Source organism: Muntiacus reevesi, chromosome 20 (assembly GCF_963930625.1).
Source record: "Muntiacus reevesi chromosome 20, mMunRee1.1, whole genome shotgun sequence".
Classification (NCBI taxonomy): domain Eukaryota; kingdom Metazoa; phylum Chordata; class Mammalia; order Artiodactyla; family Cervidae; genus Muntiacus; species Muntiacus reevesi.
Window position 1 is genome coordinate 5,140,568 of NC_089268.1, and position 25,849 is coordinate 5,166,416.

Below are 25,849 nucleotides of genomic sequence, written 5' to 3' on the forward strand. Positions count from 1 at the left end.
TTCAGCATCAGTCTTCCAATGAAGATTCAGGACTGATTTCCTTTAGGATGGACTGGTTGGATCTCCTTGCAATGCAAGGGACTCTCAAGAGTCTTCTCCAACACCACATTTCAAAAGCATCAATTCTTCGACACTCAGCTTTCTTTAGAGTCCAACTCTCACATCCATACATGACTACTGGAAAAACCACAGCTGTGATTAGATGGACCTTTGTCGGTAAAGCAATGCCTCTGCTTTTTAATATGTTAGTCTAGGTTGGTCACAGTTTTTCTTCCAAGGAGCAAGCATCTTTTAATTTCATGGCTGCAGTTACCACCTACAGTGATTTTGGAGCCCAAGAAAATAAAGCCTGTCACAGTTTCCACTGTTTCCCCATCTATTCGCCATGAAGTGATGGAACCAGATGCCATGATCTTCATTTTTTGAATGTTGAATCTTAAGCCAGCTTTTTCACTCTTCTCTTTCACTTTCATCAAGAGGTTCTTTAGTTCTTCTTCACTTTCAGCCATAAAGGTGGTGTCATCTGCATATCTGAAGTTATTGTTATTTCTCCTGGCAATCTTCATTCCAGCTTGTGATTCATCCAGCCCAGCGTGTCTCATGATGTACTCTGCATATAAGTTAAATAAGCAAGGTCACAATAAACAGCCTTGATGTATTCCTTTCCCAATTTGGAACCAGTTGGTTGTTCCAAGTCCAGTTCTGTTGCTTCTTGACCTGCATACAGATTTCTCAGGAGACAGGTAAGGTGGTCTGGTATTCCCATCTCTTGAAGAATGTTCCACAGTTGGTTGTGATCCACACAGTCAAAGGCTTTAGCATAATCAATGAGGCAGAAGTATGTTTTTCTGGAACTCTCTTGCTTTTTCAATGATCCAATGGATGTTGGCAATTTGATCTCTGGTTCCTCTGCCTTTTCTAAATCCAGCTTCAATATCTGGAATTTGTCAGTTCACATACTGTTGAAGCCTGGCTTGGAGAATTTTGAGCATTACTTTGCTAGCATGTGAGGTAAGAGTGACAGCATATAACTTTGAAGTTATGTACTAGACATTAAGCACTCAAAAAAGTGCTCCAAAAAGTACAAAAGAAAACCAGACTCAGATTAACAGACAACACCACTGAAAAGTGTGTGTGTTTCTAAGATATTATCGCTTAAGTGTTTGTTTTTAACAAATCTCTTAAAAAGCACTGATTATGATACTTATTTAACTCACCATCTCCAATTTCACCCCGTAGTGTTAACCTAGCACTGCTTTTAGTACTTAAATATAAACAGATTCTTCTACATTGCCCTGTACTGACACAAAATTCCAAATTAGAACAGAAATCTATGGTTTTTATTTACCACAGGCACCACTAATTATTAACGGTCATAAATGACACCCATTTCCAAGGGAAAAAAGGCACAACCTTTAAGAAACAGAGGTTGTTCACAAAATTTAGTCATCTCACCATTAGCATTATCAGAAGAAAGAAAAAAATGACAAAATTAACCGTGAGTAGAAACAAATAAAAACCTACTCAAAGATTTAAATATAAGACATGACACCAAGAAACTCCTAGAAGAGAACACAGGCAAAACATTCATTGACATAAATTGTACCACTGTTTTCAGTTTTTAGGTCAGTGTCCCAAGGACATAGAAATAAAACTAAAAATAAACAGATGGTACCTAATCACCCTTATAAGCTTTTGCACAGTAAAGGAAACCATAAACAAAACAAAAAGGCAACCAAAGGACTGGCTGGGAGAAAATATTTGCAAATGATGCAATTTCCAAAATATAAACAGCTCATACCACTCAATAACAACAACAACAACAAAAAACAAATAACCCAATCAAAAAATGGGCAGACTATCCAAACAGACATTTCTCCAAGAAGACATACAGGTGGCCAAGAGGCACATGAAAAGATGCTCAATATCACTAATTACTAGAGAAATGTGAATCAAAACTAGAGTGAGTTATCACCTCAAATCAGTCTGAAGAGCCATCATTTAAAAAGTCTACAAAAACAACAAATGCTGAAGAGGGTGTGGAGAAAAGAGAATCTTTCGTGCGAATGTAAGTTGGTACAGCCACTATGAAAAACAGTATGGAGTTTCCTCAGAAAACTAAAAATAGCATTGCCTTATGATCCAGCAAACCCCCTCCTAGGTACATACCCAGAAAAACCAATATTCAAAAAGATATATGCACCCCTATATTCATAGCATCACTTATTTATAGTAGCTTAGAGATAGAAACAACCTCAGTGTTTACTGACAGATAAAAGGATAAAGAAAATGTGCTATGTATATACAATGAAATACGACTCAGCCATTAAAAAAAAAAAAAATGAAATAATGCCACTTGCAACAACATGGATGGTTGCTACAGATTATCATACTAAGTGAGGTAAACCAGAAAGAAAAAGACAAATACCATGTGACATCATTTAATGTGGAATCTAAACTATAACATAAATGAACTTATCTAGGTCAAAGCCAAAGAATGTTCAAACTACCACACAATTGCACCCATTTCACATGCTAGCAAAGTAATGCTCAAAATCCTTCAAGCTAGACTTCAATAGTATGTGAACCGAGAACTTCCAGATGTTCAAGTTGGATTTAGAAAAGGCAGAGGAACAGGAGATCAAATTGCCAACATCTGTTAAATCATAGAAAAAGCAAGAGAATTCCAGAAAAACATCTACTTCTGCCTCATTGACTATGCTAAAGCCTTTGAGTGTGTGGATCACAACAAACTGTGAAAAATTCTTAAAGAGATAGGACTACCAGACGACCTTACCTGCCTCCTGAAAAATCTGTATGCAGAAGCAACAGTTAGAACAAGACATGGAACAAGACTGTTTCAAAACTGGGAAAGGAGTACACCAAGACTGTATATTGTCACTCTGCATATTTAACTTTTATGCAGAGTACATCACGTGAAATGCTGGACTGGATGAATCACAAGCTGGAATCAAGATCGCCAGGAGAAATATCAATAACCTCAGATATGCAGATGACACCACCCTTATGGCAGAAAGTGAAGAGGATCTATAGAACATCTTGATGAATGTGAAAGAGGAGAGTGAAAAAGCCTTAAAACTCAACATTCAAAAAATGAAGATCATGGCATCCAGTCCCACCATTTCATGGTAAATAGATGGGAAAACAATGGAAACAGTGACAAACATTATTTTCTTGGGCTCCAAAATCACTGCAGACAGTGACTGTAGCCATGAAATAAAAAGACGTTTGCTCCTTGGAAGAAAAGCTATGACAAACTTAAGACAACGAATTAAAAAGAGGGTATCACTTTGCTGACAAAGGTCCATCTAATCAAAGCTATGATTTTTCCGGTAGGGATGTATGGATGTGATAGTTGGACCATAAAGAAGGCTGAGCACCAAAGAACTGATGCTTTTGAACTGTGATGCTGAAGAAGACTCTTGAGAGTCCTTTGGACAGCAAGGAGATGAAACCAGTCAATCCTGAAGGAAATCAACCCTGAGTATTCATTGGAAAGACTGATGCTGAAGCTCCAAAATTTTGGTCACATGATGCGACTCACTGAAAAGACCCTGACGCTGGGAAAGACTGAGGGCAGGAGGAGAAGGCAGTGGCAGAGGATGAGATAGTTGAATGGCATCACCAACTCAATGGAAATTAATTTCAGCAAACTTCGGGAGATAGTAAAGGACAGGGAAGCCTGGCATGCTGCAGTCCACAGGGCTGCACTACTGAGCAACCGAATAAAAACAAATGAAACAGAACCAGACTCACAGATATAGAGAGTAGACTTGTGATTGCCAAGAAGGAGGGATGGATCGGGAGTGTGGGATTATCAGACACAAACTATTACACACAGAATAGATAAATATCAAGGTCTTACTGTATAGCACAGGGAACTATAGTCAATATCCTGTGATCAACTACAATGGAGAAGAACATATCAAAGAATATACATATGCATAACTGAGTCACTTTGCTGAAGAGCAAAATTAACAGAACACTATAAATCAACTATACTTCAATAAAATTAATTTTTAAAAAAATTAAAACCTAGGAGTTCTATAAATAACAGAACCAATCTGAATATCATTATAATAATTATATTATTTCTTAAGTACAGAACAAATCTATCAAGAGTATGTAATTGCAAACATGAACATATGGAAATGAAGTGAATATGGAAACTAAATACTTACAGCCAAAGCCTTAGACAGTTTGGTTCTAAACTCATTCAGGATGATCGCCACAATATCCTTGTGTGGTACATAAGCAAAGCCATTTTCCAAATAGACTTTCCTTCCTCGGAATAAATCCAGAGCTTCAGCAAAAGGGATCTGAATTCAGAGTGAAACACGGAAAATGAGTCAGTACCTGTCATTACAAAATTCTCCTAAGACTTCATCAGTAGGGAATCTAAACAAAATGCCTTCTATGAAACAGTCATCAGTGCCAGCAGATCAAAAACAAACAAAAAAGCAAGATCAATTTGTACTCCTTGTGAGTAAACAACACCATTAGGAAGGAGTGGCAGGCCAAAAAAGGTTTTGCTTCAGAGCAGATCTTTCAAAAATGAATAAGCCAAGTTAGAATGGTTTATTTCTATTCTTATCAATTTACAAATTATAATCACTAGAGTTCCAAACTCTAAGCTCAAGCCCTCTAGATACATCACACTGCCCTCATACAACATATTCCACACTTTTTTCTGCATCAGGTAGAATCCAAAGTATATACAGTATGCTCAGTGCTAAAAATTGCTAGTAAGTAAAGTAGTTTCAAATTTCTTCATCTATGTTTCCACTCTTTCTCCACAGGAATATATTAGAAAAGTTAATCTCAATACTAAGAAATGGAAATAATAATAAATGTCCAGCTTTGCCTTTAAAATAAGTATTTGCCAGTAAACATTTTTTTAAAACTGAATACTATCCTACTTACATTTTTTAAAGTCTTAAGAACTACCATAAAATTTTTTTTTTTTTTAATATTATTTTATTAGTTGGAGGCCAATCACTTTACAACATTTCAGTGGGTTTTGTCATACATTGACATGAATCAGCCATATAGTTACACGTATTCCCCATCCCGATCCCCCCTCCCACCTCCCTCCCCACCCGACTCCTCAGGGTCCTCCCAGTGCACCAGGCCCGAGCACCTGACTCATGTATCCCACCTGGGCTGGTGGTCCGTTTCAACATAGATAGTATACATGCTGTTCTTTCAAAACATCCCACCCTCATGTTCTCCCCCAGAGTTCAAAAGTCTGTTCTGTACTTCTGTGTCTCTTTTTCTGTTTTGCATATAGGGTTATCGCCACCATCTATCTAAATTCCGTATATATGTGTTAGTATACTGAAATGTTCTTTATCTTTCTGGCTTACTTCACTCTGTATAATGGGCTCCAGTTTCATCCATCTCATTAGAGCTGATTCAAATGAATTCTTTTTAACGGCTGAGTAATATTCCATGGTGTATATGTACCACAGCTTCCTTATCCATTCATCTGTTGATGGGCATCTGGGTTGCTTCCATGTCCTGGCTATTATAAACAGTGCTGCGATGAACATACAGATGGCTAACAAACACATGAAAAGATGCTCCACATCACTCATCATCAGAGAAATGCAAATCAAAACCACAATGAGGTACCATTACACGCCAGTCAGGATGGCTGCTATCCAAAAGTCTACAAGCAATAAATGCTGGAGAGGGTGTGGAGAAAAGGGAACCCTCTTACACTGTTGGTGGGAATGCAAACTAGTACAGCCACTATGGAAAACAGTGTGGAGATTTCTTAAAAAACTGGAAATAGAACTGCCATATGACCCAGCAATACCACTTCTAGGCATACACACTGAGGAATCCAGATCTGAAAGAGACACGTGCACCCCAATGTTCATCGCAGCACTGTTTATAACTACCATAAAATTTTAAGAGATGAGCAGATTATGATAACAGTATTAATAAATTGAAAAAAATCATCCTTGCTCTTCAATAGTTTTTCTACTTCTTAAAAATGAGGTAAGAAATTAGGTAAAAAAAAGAAAAGAATCCTCACATAACCTATTGGCTCAAGTTTTATGGAAGAGTTAAATGTACGGCCATAATTCGTCAGTGTACTCAATGACACCACACAATAATCAGATCATGTGTTTTTGCAGAAAGTTTCTGATTAGTTTACAGACTCTACACCTAACACATAGTCCCTGCCCTGAAACAATTCACCACTTGGTTGAGGCAACAAGGCAGACCCACATGGCAGTCCAGCAGCTGCAGAGAGCAGCAGTGACCCAGCTCCATGGAGGGTGACACAGGACACAAGAAGCAGGAAGAGGGTTTATTTCCATAATCCCGGGTAGGACAGAAGTTTGAACCGGGGGCTCCAGCATAGGCTCTTTTCTAGTGAGGCGGAGCACTTCAGTACTTGTCGTGACACTTGTCAGGCTCAGAATAAGGGCGAGGGGTGGGGACCCTGGGGGCTCTTTAGCACAGACGCCCCATGAGAAATGCATCCCCCGCGACCACCCTGCATGTGAGAGGCAAGGCTGTGCACAGGGAGGGGAGCTTGGCCGCAGGCAGCTCTCAGCGCCCAGGCAGGCCCTGTGTGGGTGCAGCACAGCCCTGAGCAGGGCAGCGGGTGAAAACAACCTCCGAGCAGGAGGGGTGAGGCTGCGCCCAAGAGGCTGCACAAACGCATCAGTTAAACACCATGGAACCTCAGAAGTGCTTTAAAAGTGCACCTACCTTATAGACTGACTCCAGCTCCAACTGAGTCCCACCAAAACTGGGTGATGAAGCCATAATATCCTGTTCTCGGAGAGTCTTTTCCTCATCACTTATCTACAAGGAAACATTTTATATCAATTACAAATTAAAACTCTGCATTCAGTTTCAATAAAGTATTTCCCATTCTAGCGAAGATTCTATACTTTTTTAAAACTCTTGAAACCCTGATATCTCAAATCATTCCTAATACAATTACTAGGTCATTTTATAATCATAATGAAGCCAAAATATGGAAGAAAATTTAAATTCAATATACTTCCAAATTTGTACTCTGCCAATTTCTGAGGACACATACCAAAAGATCAGTAGCAGAGAAACAAAGTATTATAATATGAACCCCATTCACCATTGCAAGAAAAAGAATAAAATACTTAGGAATAAACTTACCTAAAGAAACAAAAGACCTATATATAGAAAACTATAAAACACTGATGAAAAAAATTAAAGATTACACAAATAGATGGAGAAATAAACTATGTTCATGGACTGGAAGACTCAATATAGTAAAAATGAGTATACTACCAAAGCAATCTATACATTCAACACAATTCCTGTCAAGATACCAATGGTATTTTTCACAGAACTAGAACAAATAATTCACAATTTGTATGGAAACACAAAAAACCTCAAACAGCCAAAACAATCTTGAGACAGAAGAATGGAACTGGAGGAATTAACCTTTCTGACTTCAGACTATACTACAAAGCTACAGTCACCAAAAGAGTATGATATCGCACAAAGACAAAATATAGATCAATGGAACAAAATTAAAAGCCCAGAGATAAACCCATGCACCTATGGACATCTTATCTTTGACAAAGGAGGCAAAAATATACAATGGCGAAAAGACAATCTCTTTTAACAAGTGGTTAACTGCTAAAAGTTAACAGTTAAAAGTTAACTGGGAAAACTGGTCAACCACTTGTAAAAGACTGAAATAGAACACTTTCTAACACAAAAATACACAAAAATAAAATCAAAATGGATTAAAGATCTAAATGTAAGACCAGAAACTATAAAACTCGTTAAAGGAAAACAGGCAGAACACTCGCTGACATAAATCACTGCAAAATACTCTACGACCCACCCACCAGAGTAATGGAAATAAAAACAAAAATAAACAAATGGGACCTAATTAAACCTAAAAGCTTTTGCATAACGAAGAAAACTATAAGCAAGAGAGAAAAAAAATAGCAAATGAAACAACTGACAAAAAATTAATCTCCAAAATATACAAAGCAGCTCATGCAGCTCAATACCAGAAAAATAAATGACCCAATCAAAAAGTGGGCTAAAGAACTAAACAGGTATTTCTCCAAAGAAGACATACAGATGGCTAACAAACACATGAAAAGATGCGCAACATCACTCACTATCAGAGAAATGCAAATCAAAATCACAATGAGGTACTATCTCATGTAGGTAAGAATGGCTGCCAACAAGTCTACAAGCAATAAATGCTGGGGAGGCTGTGGAGAAAAGGGAACCCTCTTACACTGTTGGGAATGCAAACTAGTACAGCCACTATGGAGAAGAGTGTGAAGGTTCCTTAAAAAACTGACAACAGAAGTTCCAAATGACCTAGCAATCCCACTGCTGGTCAAACACACTGAGATCAGAACTGAAAGAGACTCGTGTACCCCAATGTCCATTGCAGCACTGTTTACCCTAGCTAGGACATGCAAGCAACCTAGATGTCCATCAGCAGATGAATGGATAAGGAAGTTGTGGTACATATACACAATGGAATATTACTCAGCTATAAAACAAGAATGCATTTGAATCAGTTCTAGTGAAATGGATAAAACTGGAGCCTGTTATACAGAGTGAAGTAAGTTAGAAAGAAAAACATCAATACAGTATATTAATGCATATATATGGAATTTAGAAAGACCCTATAAGCAAAACAGCAAAAGAGACACAGAGGTAAAGAAAAGACTTTTGGACTCTGTGGGAGAAGGCGAGGGTGGAATGATTTGAGAGAATATCATTGAAACATGTATATTACCATACATGAACTAGATGATCAGTGCAAGTTCAATGCATGAAGCAGGGTACTCAAAGCAGGTGCACCTGGAGAACCCAGAGGGACGGGGTGTGGAGGGAGGTGGAGGGGGGTTCAGGATGGGGACACATGTACACCCGTGACTGATTCATGTCGTTGTATGGCAAAAACCACAATACTGTAAAGTAATTAGCCTCCAATTAAAACAAATTAATTAAAAAAAAAAAACCAACTCCCAGAAGAGAACAGTATGTTCTCTGACAATAGTCTCGGCAATTATTTTGGATCTGTCACCCCAGGCAAGAAAGACAAAAGCAAAAATGAACACATGGGACTACATCAAACTAAAAAGCTTTTACAGAACAAGAAAACCTATCAACAAAACAAAAAAGGCTGCTTATTAAATGGCAGATGATATTTGTAAATTATAACTGATAAGGGGTTAATATCCAAAATATATGAACAATTCATATAACTTAATGTCAAAAAACAATTTGATTAAAACCTGGAGGGACTTCCCTGGTGGTCCAGTGGCTAAGACTCTGTGCTCCCAATGCAGGGGGCTGGTGTTCAATCCCTAGTCAGGGAACTAGATCCCACATGCCGTAACTAAGAGTTTGCATTCCACAACTAAGACTGAGAGTAGCCAAATAAACAAACAGATTAATAAAAAGAAAAAACAAAACTGGGCAGACGAAGCAAATAGATACTTCTTCCAAAGAAGACAAACAGATGGCCAACGGGCACATGAAAAGATGCTGAGCATCACTACTCACCAGGGAAAGGCAAATCGAAACCACAGAGATATTACTTCACACCTGTCAGAAAGGTTATTACCTAAAACATGACAAATAATACACTGTTGGTGGAAATGCAAACTGGTGCAGTCACTATGGAAAACAGTATGGAGATTCCTTAAAAAACTGAAAATAAACCTTCTGTAAAACACATCAATTCTACCCATGGGTATTTATCCAAAGAAAACAAAAACACTAACTCAAAAGATATATGCACCCCCATGTTCAATGCAGCATTATTTACAATAGCCAAGATATGGAAGCAATCCAAGTGCCTACTGACAGACAAAAGGATAAAGATGTGGTGCATATATACATGATAGATTATCACTCATCCATGAATGATATCTTTCTACTGTAACAACATGGATGGATCTAGAGTGTATTATGCTAAGTGAAATAAGTCAGAGAAAAACAAATACCATATGATCTCACCTATATGTGGAACCTAAAAATCAAAACAAAAGAACAAACACAGAACAGAAACAGACTCATCAATACAGACAATGAACTAGTTTTCGCCAGAGGGGTGCAGGATAGGGCAAAGGGCAAATAGGTGAAGGTAATTAAGAGGTACAAACTTCTAGATAAGTCATGATGATACAATGTATAGCATAGGGAAAATAGTAATACTGTAATGACTTTATATGGTGACAGATGGTAAGCAGACACATGGTGGTGATCACTTTGTAATGTACACAAACAATGAATCATTATGTTGTGTAACTGACACTAATATGACACTGTAAGTCAACTATATTTCAAGTAAGTAAATAAAGTGAAGTTTTTCCTGAAAATAAACTGGTTTCTAAGAACTTGTCATTTTATTAAACTAATACAGGACTGGTCTTTAGAGGGGTGTACAAAATAAGTAATAAAGTTAGCTAGGCTATCACTACAGCACCTTACAATCAAGGTGTATTATGCCTCCCAAATTAACACCTTCCTGAAAAGAAGTATATAATAAACTGGTCTAAATAGAACTGCATTTTCAGAATGATTTACTTTTCTATTCCAGGGGTGCTCCACCTTTAGTCTGGTTAACTGTCAATCAGCAAAGACCCTGAACATTTGAGCCATAAAATTTCCTTTCTAGCACTACTGACAATCCCCCAACTCAACCTCTATTTTCCACAACTACCCACCAAATACTAAGTACCTGAATGTTTCAAATGGTACACGGGGTAGTGGTATAATCTTTTTTCAGGCAAAAAATTACACAGGGTTCTAACAGTTTTGATAAAGTTATATGTCCTTATTTTATAATCATGCTGTTTTACATGCTCCTTAGTAACAGAATTAAGGATTTGGGCTGTGGTATCTCTTTCCTTTTGGTATTCTTCATCAAACCCAATAGGGAGACCAGGCTCCCTCTGCCAGCACTCCTGAAAGGGTCAGGAGTGAGCGCTGGAGCAGCAAATGCCCCCACACTGAACAAGCAGGTGGTGGAAGCAGCGTGTGTAGACTGCCCTCTGCTCGCCCGTGCAGAGTTCCTCTCTGAGGGGGTTACACAGCCGATACCTGCTGCACTCACAAGCAGTCACACGACTTGGCAGTGAAAAATGAGCAGAGGCAACACATGTCACTCCCACACCAACGCTTTACAAGCATGCGATTAACTGGGTTCTCTTCTTCCTCCATCACAGCAACTGGTGAAGTTACAAACAAACACTGCTTAATCCACCTGAGTCACAGCACCCAAATGACACAGGGAAGGGCCACCCCTGGCCCACAGGAGATGCAGAGCAGGAACAAGAAACAAACCTTTTAGCAGTCTCTGAGGCCTGGGGTCATTTGCTAACACGGCATCACCTATCTTGACTGACCAGTCATCTCCCTCCTCTCTGAATCACACATTTTCATCAATAAATTATCTTCAGCACGTAATTCCAGTATGTTTATAAATTACATACACATATCACTGTACATTAGGTACTGAAAACATGTCTGTCCACACCCCCAAAAAGTAAAATAAATGATATTAAAAATGTATAAGTTGTATTACTTACAGCCTTCCCACACTCCCAAATGATCGTCTTGGGCAAGCCACTTTGAAACCACTAGGCTATTACCCTGGCCACTAAAGTAAAGATATAAACAAATGCTTTCCAGAGATTTATTCTATAAACTTTCAATCATCAATATTCATTCATGTTCATAAACAGTTTGGCCAGTTTTCTTCTTGAATCCACACAGCTCTCTCAAGCCCTTAGTCCTTAAACATGGCTATATCTCAGATTTGAAGTGGAGCTTTTCAAAATTACAGATTCTTCATACCACTTAGACCTACTGACTGAAGCACAGAGGTGTGTATTTCTTTAAAAGGTCCTTTAAGGACTCTGAAACATACCACTAGTCTAAAACAGTAAATCCCAGGGAAAGAATCTTTTCTAAAATAAATTTATCATGTTCTAGAAATACTGCCATCAATTCCAGCATTTTTTTTTTTTGTAGAATTCATTCTGAAACACTGCAGACCTACTATGTACCAAGCACAATTTCCAGGAGATGGAATCCAGCTATTAAACAAGCCAAAAACAAACAAACAAACAAACACTGCTTTTATGCAGCTTATATTTTAATGGGGTGGCACAGACAATAAACAATAAACTATCAGGTTGTGATCGATGGTGAAAATAAAACAAAGGGATGTGCTCCGGATGGGACGGATTTATACTTCAGCTGTGTAGTCAATTAAAGCCTCTCTGGAGAAGTGACACTTAATTGGAAACCCGAATGACAAGAGCATCCCAAGCAGAGGTGACAGCTCGTGCCAAAGTGATGGAGAGAAAGAAGGCTACTGGGTGAGAGGAATGGGAGACGATGAAGCGGGGGCCAGCGTGGGACAGACAGGGTCTGAGGCCAGGACAGGCCTTTGTGCTACCGATGGTGCACTGCGCTGAAATCTGAGGCAGAGGGAAGCTCTGATCTGATTTACCCTGAGATTTTAAGCTTGCTCTGGTGCTGAATGGAGAAAGGATTGTGTTGTAAGGGACTGTACTGCAGGAGAAAGAGCCCTACCATCAGTCAGCAGTAGGAAAAGGATACAGACCTCAAGGAGGGAAGCACATCAGGAAACACAAGTGGGCAGAGCTGAGGCATGTTTGGGAGGCAGCAGGGCAGACAGGCCACAGATGGAGGGGGGCAGAGCAGACGCGCAGGTGCGAGCTTCAGCCACGGAACAGATGTAGACACCACTTACTGACTCATCTTTTTCTTGATCTGCATCCTCCACTACCATTTATATTTTGTCTCTATACATACTTATCACACGTGCCTTGTTGCAAGTCTCCTCAAATCCTTTGAGGGAAGGGGCATGGCATCAATAAATACAAATAAGTGATTTTAAGTACCTGTTTTTTTTAAAATGGAACATATCTATATAGCAGGTAAAAAGTAATAATCCAACAGCATTAAAACTTCTAATTTTATTAATATTAAATATTAATATTTAGCATTATTTACTACAGAATTAATTTAAAATATTGATAGTAACAACCTAATTGAAACAATGGGAAGACTGTTTAAAAAATCCAGTGTATAATAAAGTAATTAGGAGTCGTTTATGAAGTTAACAATATGTGGGAAAAGCAATACTGAAAGCAATTATCATGATGTTAATAGTTCTCACTACTGTTAATAAACACTGGTCCTACATGAATAGTAAACACTGATCTGTGGAGGGCATGCATTTCCCAAAGGCCTTGTGACCTAATCATTACCCCTACTGTGGGGACTGAGGATGGTGGCAAACGCCTTGACTCTGAGAGCTGAGATCTACTGGCTTCCCCGTGACTGGGCTGGCCTGGGGCTGCCTGACCACCAGAGCACGGAACAGGGTGCCACGGCCCTCCAGGCTGCATCTCTGAGGGACTGACAGCTTCCATCTCTTGTGAGTCCTGGGCCACCAGGAAAGAAGTCCACCCCTCACCTGCAGGACACCATGGAGAGGATCCCAGCACTGTCCAGCCTTCTAGAAGTCCTCACCCAGCACAAGGCATGTGTGAAGCTGTCTTGGACATCCTAGACCAGACTGGCTCACGGAGCCCCATATGACACCATGTGAAGCAGAAGAAATGTGCTGTGGAGCCCAGTCTGAACCCCTGACCCTCAAAATTGTGAGATATAATAAAATGGAATTGTTTTAAAACAGTAGGGTTAGGCTGTGGTTTTAAGTTTTAATGTTAGTTTTCAGAATTGTTGTTTTAAGCTTGTTGACAAATGTTGCTGCTGCTGCTGCTAAGTCACTTCAATTGTGTCTGACTCTGTGCGACCCCATAGACAGCAGCCCACCAGGCTCCACCATCCCTGGGATTCTCCAGGCAAGAACACTGGAGTGGGTTGTCATTTCCTTCTCCAATGCATGAAAGTGAAAAGTGAAAGTGAAGTCGGTGAGTCATGTCCCACTCTTCGCAACCCCATGGACTGCAGCCCACCAGGCTCCACTGCCCATGGGATTTTCCAGGCAAGAGTACTGGAGTGGGTTGCCATTGCCTTCTCCAATTGACAAATGTTACATAGTAATAAATAACCAGGCTTCTCCGGTGGCTCAGATGGTAAAGAATCTGCTAGCAATGCTGGAGACCCTGGCTCGATCTCTGGGTTGGGAAGATCCCTTGGAGAAGGAAATGGCTACCCACTCCTGTATTCTTGCCTGGAAAACCCATGGACAGAGAAGCATGGCTGCTACAGTCCATGGGGTCTCAAAGAGTCGGACATGACTGAGCTACTAACCAGAACACTTACCTACCTAGAATAAAAGTTCATTTAAAACATTTTTTTTACTTACAATCCAATTCTTACAAAATACTTCCCTCATTTAAATGTCCAGAAGAGAATCAAATAAAGGGAAATATGAAAAAAATTAAACTGTTAATAACTGGTAAATCTCTAGGGGAAATCTCCACTTACAAATTATTTGTCATTCATTTATAGTTGCCCAAAACATACAAAGTCAGAAAAATGAAAAATAATTTAATATCCTGAATTCTAATTAGTATGCTGATATCTCAATAACTTTGCCAACATGATCCATGTAAAAATCAATCATCTGGTTATTTTATTACTGCCCTTTTCTTTAATAGCATAGGCACATTTGGAATACACTAAAATTTACACCAAAAAGGAAAGATTAATCACTTACACTCAAGCACATTTCTTCTCTCCTTACCATCTGAGCCACCAGAGAAGCCCTAGGTTGGGCATAACAAGCCTAGACACATGCAAGCAGCTCAGTCTGAGAGGAAGAATCAGGAAAGCATTCCAGCCACCCCACACCGCCCAGCAAAGCTCCTGCAGCACCTTCGAGGAGGGGAAGTGCCAACAGGTGACATGAACAAAAGTAAGGTGCTACCTGTAAACCGTGTTACTCAACCACAGCAAAAGCTCACGGGAGGCAAGTTGACTCCACCAACAGTAACAATGGAAGGCAGCAGTGACTCAGAGGAGAAGGTGCGGTGCCCTCCTGCCACCGCAGCAGGAGGGCAGATGCTCCCCGGGGACCAGCGTGTCCCCAAGCCTGGGGGGGCGGCCAGGTGAGGGGAGGGACAGCCTCCCAGTGGCCAGGGGGGAGGGGCACGACGCCCAAGGCCCAGGGCTCGGCCTTGCTCACAGGAGCAAGAGGTGTGCAGACGGAAGGAAGCACGAGCCGCGGTGGAAGACGGGTGACAGAGGTCCACTCCAGGCACCTGCCTTCAGAGCCGAGCACAGAGGCCGCTCACTCCCACAGCCGCGGATACACCCGAAAGGCGCCGACGGCACCACTGGGCAGCGACTTTGGCGGAGGTTTACGGATCATCACTAACAGCATGGCCACGCAGCTCCCACAGCATCAAACACTGAGATTTATTACCAACAGCTTGGTGCCACTGAAAGGCCAGAAACCCAGGAAGCCACATGGAGCACAGAAGATGGAAGAAAGTCACTCCCAGTTAATCAACCTCAATTAATCAGTCAATCTCGCTTGCTCTCTCTCACATACACACACACTCCACCTCAGATCTGAATTGGGGAACAGGACTCAACACTGGCCACTTTATGGGCTGAGTCACTTCTAGGCTGGTGCAGTTTAGGAAAATGCCAGTAAATATAGCAAAATATAAAGTAAAGTAACAATGAGTAAACATCACATTATGTAATAAATGATGCTGAGTACATAGAAAGCAATGCTAAGAAAATTTATTTAAAAATTCATCTCTATTCCTGAGACCAAATGTAAAAATATATTATAAAAGACAATGGGTTAAACATAAAAGTATTGAACCTTAGTGAAACAAGTGGCAGAGAAAAATCAGATTATATTATTTCACTCCAGTTCAGTTCAGTCACTCAGTTGCAGTCTGACTCTGCGATCCCATGGACTGCAGCACGCCAAGCTGCCCTGTCCATCACCAACTCCCGCAGTTTACTCAAACTCATGTCCATTCAGTCAATGATGCCATCCAACCTCTCATCCTCTGTCATCCCCTGCTCCTCCTGCCTTCAACTTTTCCCAGCATCAGGGTCTTTTTCCAACAAGTCAGTTCTTCTCATCAGGTGGCCAAAGTACTCGAGTTTAAGCTTCAGCATCAGTCCTTCCAATGAATATTCAAGACTCATTTCCTTTATGATGGACTGGCTGGATCTCCATGCAGTGTAAGGGACTCTCAAGAGTCTTCTCCAACACCACAGTTCAAAAGCATCAATTCTTTGGCACTCAGCTTTCTTTATAGTCCAACTCTCACATCCATGAATGACTACTGGAAAAATCATAGCTTTGACTAGATGGACCTTTGTTGGCAAAGAAATGTCTCTGCTTTTTAATATGCTGTCTGGGTTGATCATAGCTTTTCGTCCAAGGAGCAAGCGTCTTTTAATTTCATGGCTGCAGTCACCATCTGCAGTGATTTTGGAGCCCCAAAAAATAAAGTCTGTCACTGTTTCCCCATCTATTTGCCATCCCCCAACCAACAGGCTAAAAAACCCTGAGTCAGAACCCTAGAGCCAGAACTGAAACAGCTTTGACCAAAGTTCTCAATGAATCTTTTGCACGATTATCTTCACATATGTCCCTTGTCCTTGCCCTTAGTACCCAAACTCAGACCCTCCAGAGACCCCAGCACACTCCCAGTCCCTCTCATCTCTTATTCCAGTCCTCTACAAGCCCCCCAGTTTTGGGCATACCCACTCTGAGCTCACGCCAAAACATCTCCCCCTGTGTCTTCCTAACCAACCACCTACTCCCTTCCCAGGGTTCCTGCTCCACCTAAGTCAACACAGACTCACCCCCACTCCCCCGACTCCAGCCAGCACCTCCCCACATCACTCGAGGCCCCAAAAGCATCAGCCCTCCCCACAGAGACCCCCGTCGCAGTTCTCACAGGACTTAGGGTTTTTCAGGACATGGGATTTTCAGGACTAAAAGTAGGAGACACAGAATCCAAACCCAAACTTCGCTGACCCAGTATCAGCTCCCTTCTTGCCACTGTCCGAAGTCCCTCCCATACCCACATGAAGACCGGAACATTCCAGGCTCACAGTCCCAGCCCACTGCCCACCCCTCCTCCACTTCTGCAGCCTGCAGCCCACACACTCTCCCCAGCCAGACACCTCACCCACCATTCACAGCCCATCATCGCTACTCCGCACAGTCGTGGGCCCAGCAAAGCCTAGTTCATCCCAGGTCTTGAAACTCACCCTGGTTTCCATTTTCATCCCCCAAACACTCCGTTCTCCAATGATACCAGCCTATATGACTCCGTGGCACCATGACTTTCATCACTTTGATTTTGCACATATTTTCTAGATCTGAAACGTCCTTCCATACCCTGCTTTTCTGCAGTAAAATGGCTATGCAGGTAACGTTATCCACAGTTTCCCCCAATTTCATCAACAAGTTACTCTCTTTTCTGTGCCTGAACATGCAGTGCTACAGCATTTACACACTGTACCACAAGCACGTGTGTATCTTCCTCACCATAACACGAACCTAAGCAAAGATATAGGGGCTTTCCGCAGTAAAGAATTCGCCTGCAATGCAGAAGACGCAGGAGATGCGTGTCCAATCCCTGGGTTGAGAACATCCCCTGGAGGAGGGCATAGCAACGCACTCCAGTGTTCTTGCTGGGAAAATCCCACGGACAGAGAAGCCTGCTGGGCTCCGGTCCATGGGGTCACAGAGTCAGACACGACTGAAGCAACTGAGCACACATACACAAGTAGAGATAAATGTGTCTACTTATTTTTACATTCCCAGCTTCTGTCATAATAACCTGGCAAAATGTTTACCGACTAGAATATACAAACTACAAAAGGTGACGATGTTCAAACTGAAGAAATACAGAAAAAGAGAGTATTTTGTATAGTACAACTTCAAATGACTAAAAATTTTTGAAAGCATATAATAAAATAAGTCATCACATCATAAAAACAGATAACTCACACAAGAGGTCATAAGAATTCATAAATGAAAAAAGATGTTCAATTTTCATAGTAATCAGACTACTCAAGAGGTTACTACAGTAGACCAGCAAGCAACAGTAAAATAATCCAAGAATTAGAACACTAATAGATAGAAATAGAAATAGATAGACTAATAGATACTAGATAGACTAATAGATACTAATAGACTAAAATAGAAATAGAAGAAAAAAATAAGCAGTAAGAAAGATGGAAAGGAAACCCCCAGAAGTGAACGACACAGGATGATGCCAGGTGAAAGCATCAGCAGTGCCTTTAATAAAGACGGTTTTCCTGAGACAGTTAGTTGCTCCAGATGGGCACATGGACTGTTCAGCAAATTAAAGCAACAGCCCCCTTAAGAGCGGTCCTCTCTGCACCCAGCCTGCACAGAGGCTGCTCAGCCCCCACTGGGGGAGGCGGTCTTTACATTTCCAACAGCAGGGGAGCTGACAGAGGCTCCTAGCTTCAGCCCTGGGCCTTTAGTCAGTTGCAGATTTCTTAAGTTACTCAAGATCTACTTCCCACTGAAAACAATGAAAAATACTGGATAAACCATTAAAAAATAACTAGTTTAAGAGCACTAAAAAATTGACAGAACAAGGGAAACTGCCAAGCCAAATTTTGAGGACACCTGAAACCCAGGAGAACAAAGGCCACTTTTGCCCTGAAGGTATTAGCCATCAGCTTCTGCTTCAGAACCACAGCCTCAAGGGCGGCAAAAGTCAAGATTAACACCCTCGGACCATGGACTCCAAAAAGAGACCCTGACCCTCCCAGAGGACAACACCCCAGGGGAAGAATGAACCAGCATGACTCCCCGTCCCCAACAGCGGGCTCTCTAGGCATCAGACAAAGAGGAGAAGAAAAAGGCAGGAACACAGTCTTGAGAAGCTGTGGCCACTCTAGGCAACGTCCCACACACACATACAGAGCGCACGCATCCAGGAGGAACAGTGCTAAGGTGACTTAACAAGAGTCCCCGACTGGTGACACCCCAGGACTGTCAGAGACCACACACTGCCTCTCAGAGAGCACACTCACCCTGGGAACACCCAGAACCGTGTACAGGCAACAACCAGGCATAGAAAACCAGGCTCATGGAAAGCAAGGCAGCACAAGTTAGAGATAAGCACAACCTGTAACATTTAGAAAACAGAACAACAAATTTTCAAATATCAGCAAGGAACAAGATGTGCAAAAACTAACAACAGTTCTTTAGAAGAACTTCAAGAAACTACAACAGCCAAAATTTAAAACAAATGGAGGGACTCCCCTGATGGTTCAGCGGTTGGGAATCTGTCTGCCAAGGCAGGGGACAAGGATTTGATCCTCGGTCATGGAGCTAAGACCCTACATGCTGAGGGGCAACTAAGCCTGCACGCTGAAACCGCTGAGCCCACACACCACACCAAGGAAGTCAGGTGCCGCAGTAAAAGACCCATGCAACTAAAACCTGATGCAGTCAAATAAAGAAATAAACATTAAAAAAACAGACACATGTCGGCAGCAAAACAGACAAAGCAAGACAGAGAGATAACAAACTGGGAAGTAGTTCAACAGAAATCTGTAATTCAGCAGAGATAACAACTTAAAAAAAGAAAAGGCATATAATATGAGAATGAGATGTGAAGGACTGGCTAAGAACTCCAATACATTAACTGGAATCCCAGAGAGAGGAGAAAGAACGAATGGAGGGAAATTTTAAATCAATATAGCCGAGAAAGTCCAGAATTAATATTAGACAACCAATGTACAGATCCAAGAAACCTAGAGATACCCTAACAGGATAAATTAAAGAATTCCACTCCTAGCCAAACTGAGAATGTTTAAATTAAACAGAAGTGAATCAAACAGTATCTTAAAAGTATACGATAAGTAGGCTGGTGATCTGACCCTCAAAGGAGCAACAGTTAGTCCACCAGCTGACTTCTCGGCAGCCAAAAAAGCCAGAAGACAGAAGTCATATCTTTTCAATGTGCTAAAAGTATCTGCCAACAAAGAATTCTTCTTCATCCAGCAAAAATATCCTTCAACAGAAAACAATGCAATCTCCTTTCTTGTTTTTGTTTGGACAAGAGGCATAGTCATTCAAACAAAAGAATAATAATAAAGCCTAAAAAATTGTACTTTACCTCAAACTAGTACAACATGAAAACAGCTTAACATTTATGGGAAGATTAATATTAATGCTTTCCTGCACATATCTTATATATACAATCACACATTTTCTATTATTATTAACTGTTTACTTATATAATTGTGTCATGGTTCTTCCACAGATCAGAATGCCCAAGGGTCTAGAACGATTTATGGGCTTTGGTGGGTGTCCCTTGTGAGGCTGCCAGGGTTAATACCATGACAGGCAGCCTGGATTAAGTTTTAGCTTCCCCCGAAATGGTAAGATTCCCTACCCCCATCAGGTAACCTGGAGCCAGCCAATCAATATGCGCCCAGTAAGAGACAAAGGGAAAGCTGAAAAGCCCGCGAACGCCCAGGTTTGAAAAAGCCCGCGAAAGTCTGTACCAATAGAATTGCTTTGCAAACATGTAACCAATCCGCTTAAGCCAGCTACTAATTGCTTATGCATATCTTATAAATTTGCTAACAGCTTGGGCTCAGGGCTTTTTCTGACCCTGCACCACTGTGATGGGTGAGGCAGAAGGCCCTGGCTCGAGTCAGTAATAAACTTCCCTTTTTTGCGAGTTGCATTGTCTTGGAAGCCTTTTTTTTCTTCCCGCTCGGGGATTCGGACATCGGGCATAACATCCCTCCTACATACTTAAAATCACTGTGCCTAGTTTGAGAAATATTTACTGGCTGCTGACTTAGTCAATAGTTCAGGACTGAATGCCTACCATCACAATTTATTTTCACCCAAATATATGTGGAATTTTATTTCAACGGTTTAACATAAAATATTAGATTTTACATTATTTTACATTATTATACTTTATAATCAATAAATATTTTACATTATTATACTTTATAATCAATAAATATTTTAAAGGAAAATTTTAATAAATGCCAAGAAGACTTCACAGCTAACACAATCTGAAGTAGATTCCCCTTCTCCAGTTCTCCTGTGAACTAAGTTAATCAAGTATATGAAATCTGTAACTGTTTCTTTAATTCCAAACTATTTATTTCAAGCACCCAGTAAACTGGCAGAATGCCTATACCTTCACATGGCTTTCTACTACTGAGCTTCAAATATGCCACTTTATGACATCTCCTTATGTTATCTTCTGCAATAACCTTTTGGAGCACAATTAAAGGCCTCTAAACTCAATCTTTGTTGAGGCTCCAACTGGCAAATGTCTTCCAAAAAAAACAAAGGAAAGTAATTTTCCTTCCCACTTTTACAATGTAGCCCAGTAGAACTTGTTCAACTTTACTTAGTTCTAAGTTGTTTTTTTCTTTAAACTCTGTGACATTTTGGACATTTTCAAGGTCATTGGAAGAGAGGCAGCCAAACTCATACCCAAAAGACAGGATAAGATGGAAGCTTTCCAATGTAACCAGCTAACAGTCAGATACTACAAAAATAAGGCTTTACTTTTAGCTGGGGAGGGAATGATGAAGCTTGCTTACAGTCCACTACAAAAATAAGGCTTTACTTTTAGCTGGGGAGGGAATGATGAAGCTTGCTTACAGTCCGTACAGACTAGCAGTGAAGTCATGTTCATTCAAGCAAAAGGAACGTGAATAAGAGTAGGAGAAAATAATGTCAGAAAAAGAAACTGAGTTGCTACATTTTCTCTTATAAGCCATGGGATATCAGATCTTGGAAATTCAGTAAAAACTAAGTTGTTGTGCATGCTCAGTTGTGTCCAACTCTTTGTGGACTGCAGCTCACCTAGCAATATTACATGGCTCAAAATAGCCTGGAGTTAAAACTCCCCTCTGGATCCTCCCCACCATTCTATGCAAAATAAAGAACTCTCTCACCCGCAAGGAAAAAAATGGACTTAAGGTTGATTACACCCAACTCCCAGCCAGTCCAGCCTCTGGCCAATCTCCAGAATTCCTCGCCCCAGCCGTTTAAGAGATAACTACTCTGAACAACCTTGGAGAACAGGCCCCGTTAAGACAGTAGCGTTCCACATACATGCCTGTATATACTTCCTCTTCTCTTGGGTTAGTGCAGCAGCTCCTAATCTGACTGCTGCCCCTTCTCGCCTCATTAAAGGTGATCTGTTCCTGTAAGTGCCAGTCGCATTCTTTTTCTGAACCTCGCCTTCTCTAACCCCCTTACCCTACACCACCAGGCTCCTCAGTCCATGGGTTTTCTCAGGTAAGAATACTGGAGTATGTTGCCATTTTCTTCTCCAAGGGATCTTCCGAACCCAGGGATCAAACCCATGTCTCCTGTGTCTCCTGCACTGCAGGCAGATTCCTCACCTCTTGAGCCACTGGGGCTTCCCTTTTGTAAGTTAGGTGTTATTATGTTTATATGTCCATCATACATTCCAAATTTAAGCAGACAGTAAAATGTGCTGCGCTGTGCTTAATTCCTCAGTCATGTCCAACTCTCTGCGAGCCCACAGTCTGTAGCCTGCCAGGCTCCTCTGTCCATGGGATTCTCCAGGCAAGAATACTGGAGTCGGCTGCCATGCCCTCCTCCAGGGGATCTTCCCAACCCAGGGGTTGAACCCAGGTCTCCCATTCCAAGAGGATTCTTTACCAGCTGAGCCACCAGAGAAGACCAAGAATACTGGAGTGGGTAGACTGTCCCTTCTCCAGAGGATTTTCCCGACCCAGGAATTGAACTGGGGTCTCCTGCATTGCAGGCGGACTCTTTAGCAGCCAAGCTACCAGGGAAGTCCAGAGACTAGAACAGTAGGAACTTTTAGTGATTGGGTGAAGGAAGAGGAGGTGTTTATTCCAAGAGATGCTCAGATACACATGTTTGTAACTGACAATTTTAGAAATCAGCTTTATGGCTTTGAAAAAGGGGTCCTAATTGGTGACCCAATTCAACAACTTTCATTTCTCAGAAAATTACCAGACATTTGAGGCTACAGTTGGCATGGAAAACCCCCTTCAGAGCTTCTCTGCCATCTCCTTTCTGCCTTCTTGTCTTTTAAGATTCAGATGAAATACCGTTAGCTCAGTGATATCTTCCTAGATTAATCCAGCCCACACCACCACCCTCTTTACTTCTTCATAACTTTTACTGACAGCATCAGACATTTCACCTTGTTCTGTCTCTTTAAAATCCCTTCTTCCTCTCCCCACTATAAATATGTTAATGCAAATCTTCCATCATACACTGCTGGATATATATAAAGCCTTTTATTAAATACTGGTTACAAACTAATAAAGAGGATTTCTAGGATGGACTCAGCAGTAAATTCTGGCAGCTAAGGGACTTATCTTACAGACAAGTTTGCCTTGCAAGCACATTTCTTATAAACTGTGTGTGAAAACTTTCAGGACCCTGGTAGGAAACGAGCTGTGCAGTCAAGTCCTCTCAGGCCACCTGCTGACACTGACAGAGACACAGACACATGTTCCCCAGCATCTCCACACACGTGCCTGCAGACAGACACTGCTCACCAAGATCGTACTTCCAAGTCCTTCCCGGGTATCTCTCTCCCCAACTCACAGTTCATCCCTCATTACAGTCCTACAAGCACTCCATCTGGACTCAAATACATGAAATACGGATTCAAACACAGGAAAATCTGTGACGCAGTTAACAGATCATGTGTATCTTCAGGGACATCCAGTCTCCAGTTCTCCAGGCTGCAATGCTGCAGCACATGGGAAGCACCCTGCCCACACCGCCCAGGGACCTCTTCTGGACTCAGTCAGTTCACAGCCTTCCTTCTGCTCCTCCACGTCAGAAATATGAGGCAACAGTTCATGTCAGCCCTGAGGAGCCTGTGACACTAACATGATCCTCCCTTTTACAGACATTATTCTTGCAATACTGTAAGTACATATCTCATCCACACAGTCTCCCTCCAAAGCCTGAACTCCCTGCACCAAATGGAGCCATTTTCATTCTATATGTCCTCAAAATTGCAAGACGAGATACAACACACTGAATTCAAACTTTACATTGCTCTCTGTAATAAAATTGACACTGATCTTTTATTCAAAACATCAGTCACTTAGCTCCTTAACTACATTTTCCTTGCTACTGTTAGTTTAAAATTACCCCCCAAAAAGGCAAAATTATTCACTATTAACTCAACTTTATAAAAATAAAGAAGACAGTCTTCGAAAATTACAAGAGAATTTTATGCTATATTTCATTCACTTCGTTTCTCACATTGTGTAAGATTATTACAACCCCACAGTGGTACAGCTTAAGGAATCCAGAAAGCTAAGCAGCAAATTCAAATAGTTGTGTTTGTATTCATCTACAATTCTCTGGTTCCTTAAGCAAATTGTTATAATGGCAACAAATGTGTCTGCCAACATACAGAAAGAGGTTTTATTAGATCTCAGCTGTCCTGCTTCCCTGGAATTATGGAATAGTTTTTAAACATATTTTCAGCTTTTTAATACAAAATAATTTCAATACATTTTCCACATAAAATAAAGTCTCCCTCTAATCTACTGTAACCCAAATTACACAATGTGAAGAGCCAGACAAGGCATTAAAGACTGAAAGAAAACAGGAAAGTTGTTGGTGTTCAGTCGCTCACTTATTTTCAACTCTCTGTGACCCCATGGACTGCAGCACGCCAGGCCTCCCTGTCCATCACCATCTCCCAGAGCTTGCTCAAACTCAGGTCCATTGGGTCCGTGATGCCATCCGACCATCTCATCCTCTGTCGTCCCCTTCTCTTCCTGCCTTCAATCTTCCCCAGCATCAGGGTCTTTTCCAATGAGTCAGCCCTTCACATCAGGTGGTCAAAGTACTGCAGCTTTAGCATCAGCCTTTCCAATGAATATTCAGGGTTGATTTCCTTTAGGATTGACTGGTTTGAACTCCTTGCAGTCCAAGGGACTTTTAAGAGTCTTCTCCAACAACACAGTTCAAAAGCATCAATTCTTCAGCACTCAGCATTCTTAATGATCCAAATCTCACATCCATACATGATTACTGGAAAACGCATAGCTTTGCCTAGATGGATGTCTGTCAGCAAAGTAATGTCTCTGCTTTTAAATACTCTGTCTTGGTTTGTCATTGTTTTTCTGCCAAGGAGCAATCTTGATTCTGGCTTGTGCTCCACCCAGTCCCACCTTTCCCATGATGTACTCGGTATATAAATTAAATAAGCAGGGTGGCAATATACAGCCTTGTCATACTTCTTTCCCTATTTGGAACCCCTCAGTTGTTTCATGTCTGGTTAACTGTTGCCTCTTGACCCATATACAAGTTTCTCAGGAGTCGGATAAGGTGGTCTGGTACTACCATCTCTTCAAGAATTTTCAAGAGTGCTGTGATCCCCACAGTCAAAGGCTTTAGTGTAGTCAATGAAGCACAAGTAGATGTTTTTTCTGAAATTTCCTTGCTTTCTCCATGATACAAAAAATGTAAGCAATTTGAGCTCTGGTTCCTCTGTCTTTTCTAAATCCAGCTTGCACATCTGAAAATTCTCAGCTCACGTACTCCTGAAGCCTAGTATGAAGGATTTTGAGCATAACCTTGGTAGCATGTGAAATGACAACAACTGTAGTTTTGAACATTCTTTGACATTGCCTTTCTTCGGGATGGGAATGATAATTGACCTTTTCCAATCTTATGGCCACTGCTCAGTTTTCCAAATTTGCTGACATACTGAGTGCATCACTTTAACAGCATCATCTTTTAGGACTTGAAATAGCTCAGCTGGAATTCTACCACCTCTACTAGCTT

The 25,849-nt window shown here is 41.1% G+C and overlaps 1 protein-coding gene across 2 annotated transcripts in view; it reads right to left on the bottom strand.

Moving 5' to 3' along the window:
- The window catches only part of PRIM2 (DNA primase subunit 2), a 304,475-nt gene that overhangs the window by 242,986 nt on the left and 35,640 nt on the right, over nt 1-25,849 (bottom strand). For both annotated transcript variants that reach the window (XM_065912385.1, XM_065912384.1), the window contains exons 6-7: nt 6,751-6,846; nt 4,203-4,340 (exon numbers count right to left, since the gene is read on the bottom strand). In XM_065912385.1, coding sequence (XP_065768457.1) covers nt 4,203-4,340; nt 6,751-6,846 — 234 coding nt within the window. The remainder of the gene's footprint in view (nt 1-4,202; nt 4,341-6,750; nt 6,847-25,849) is intronic.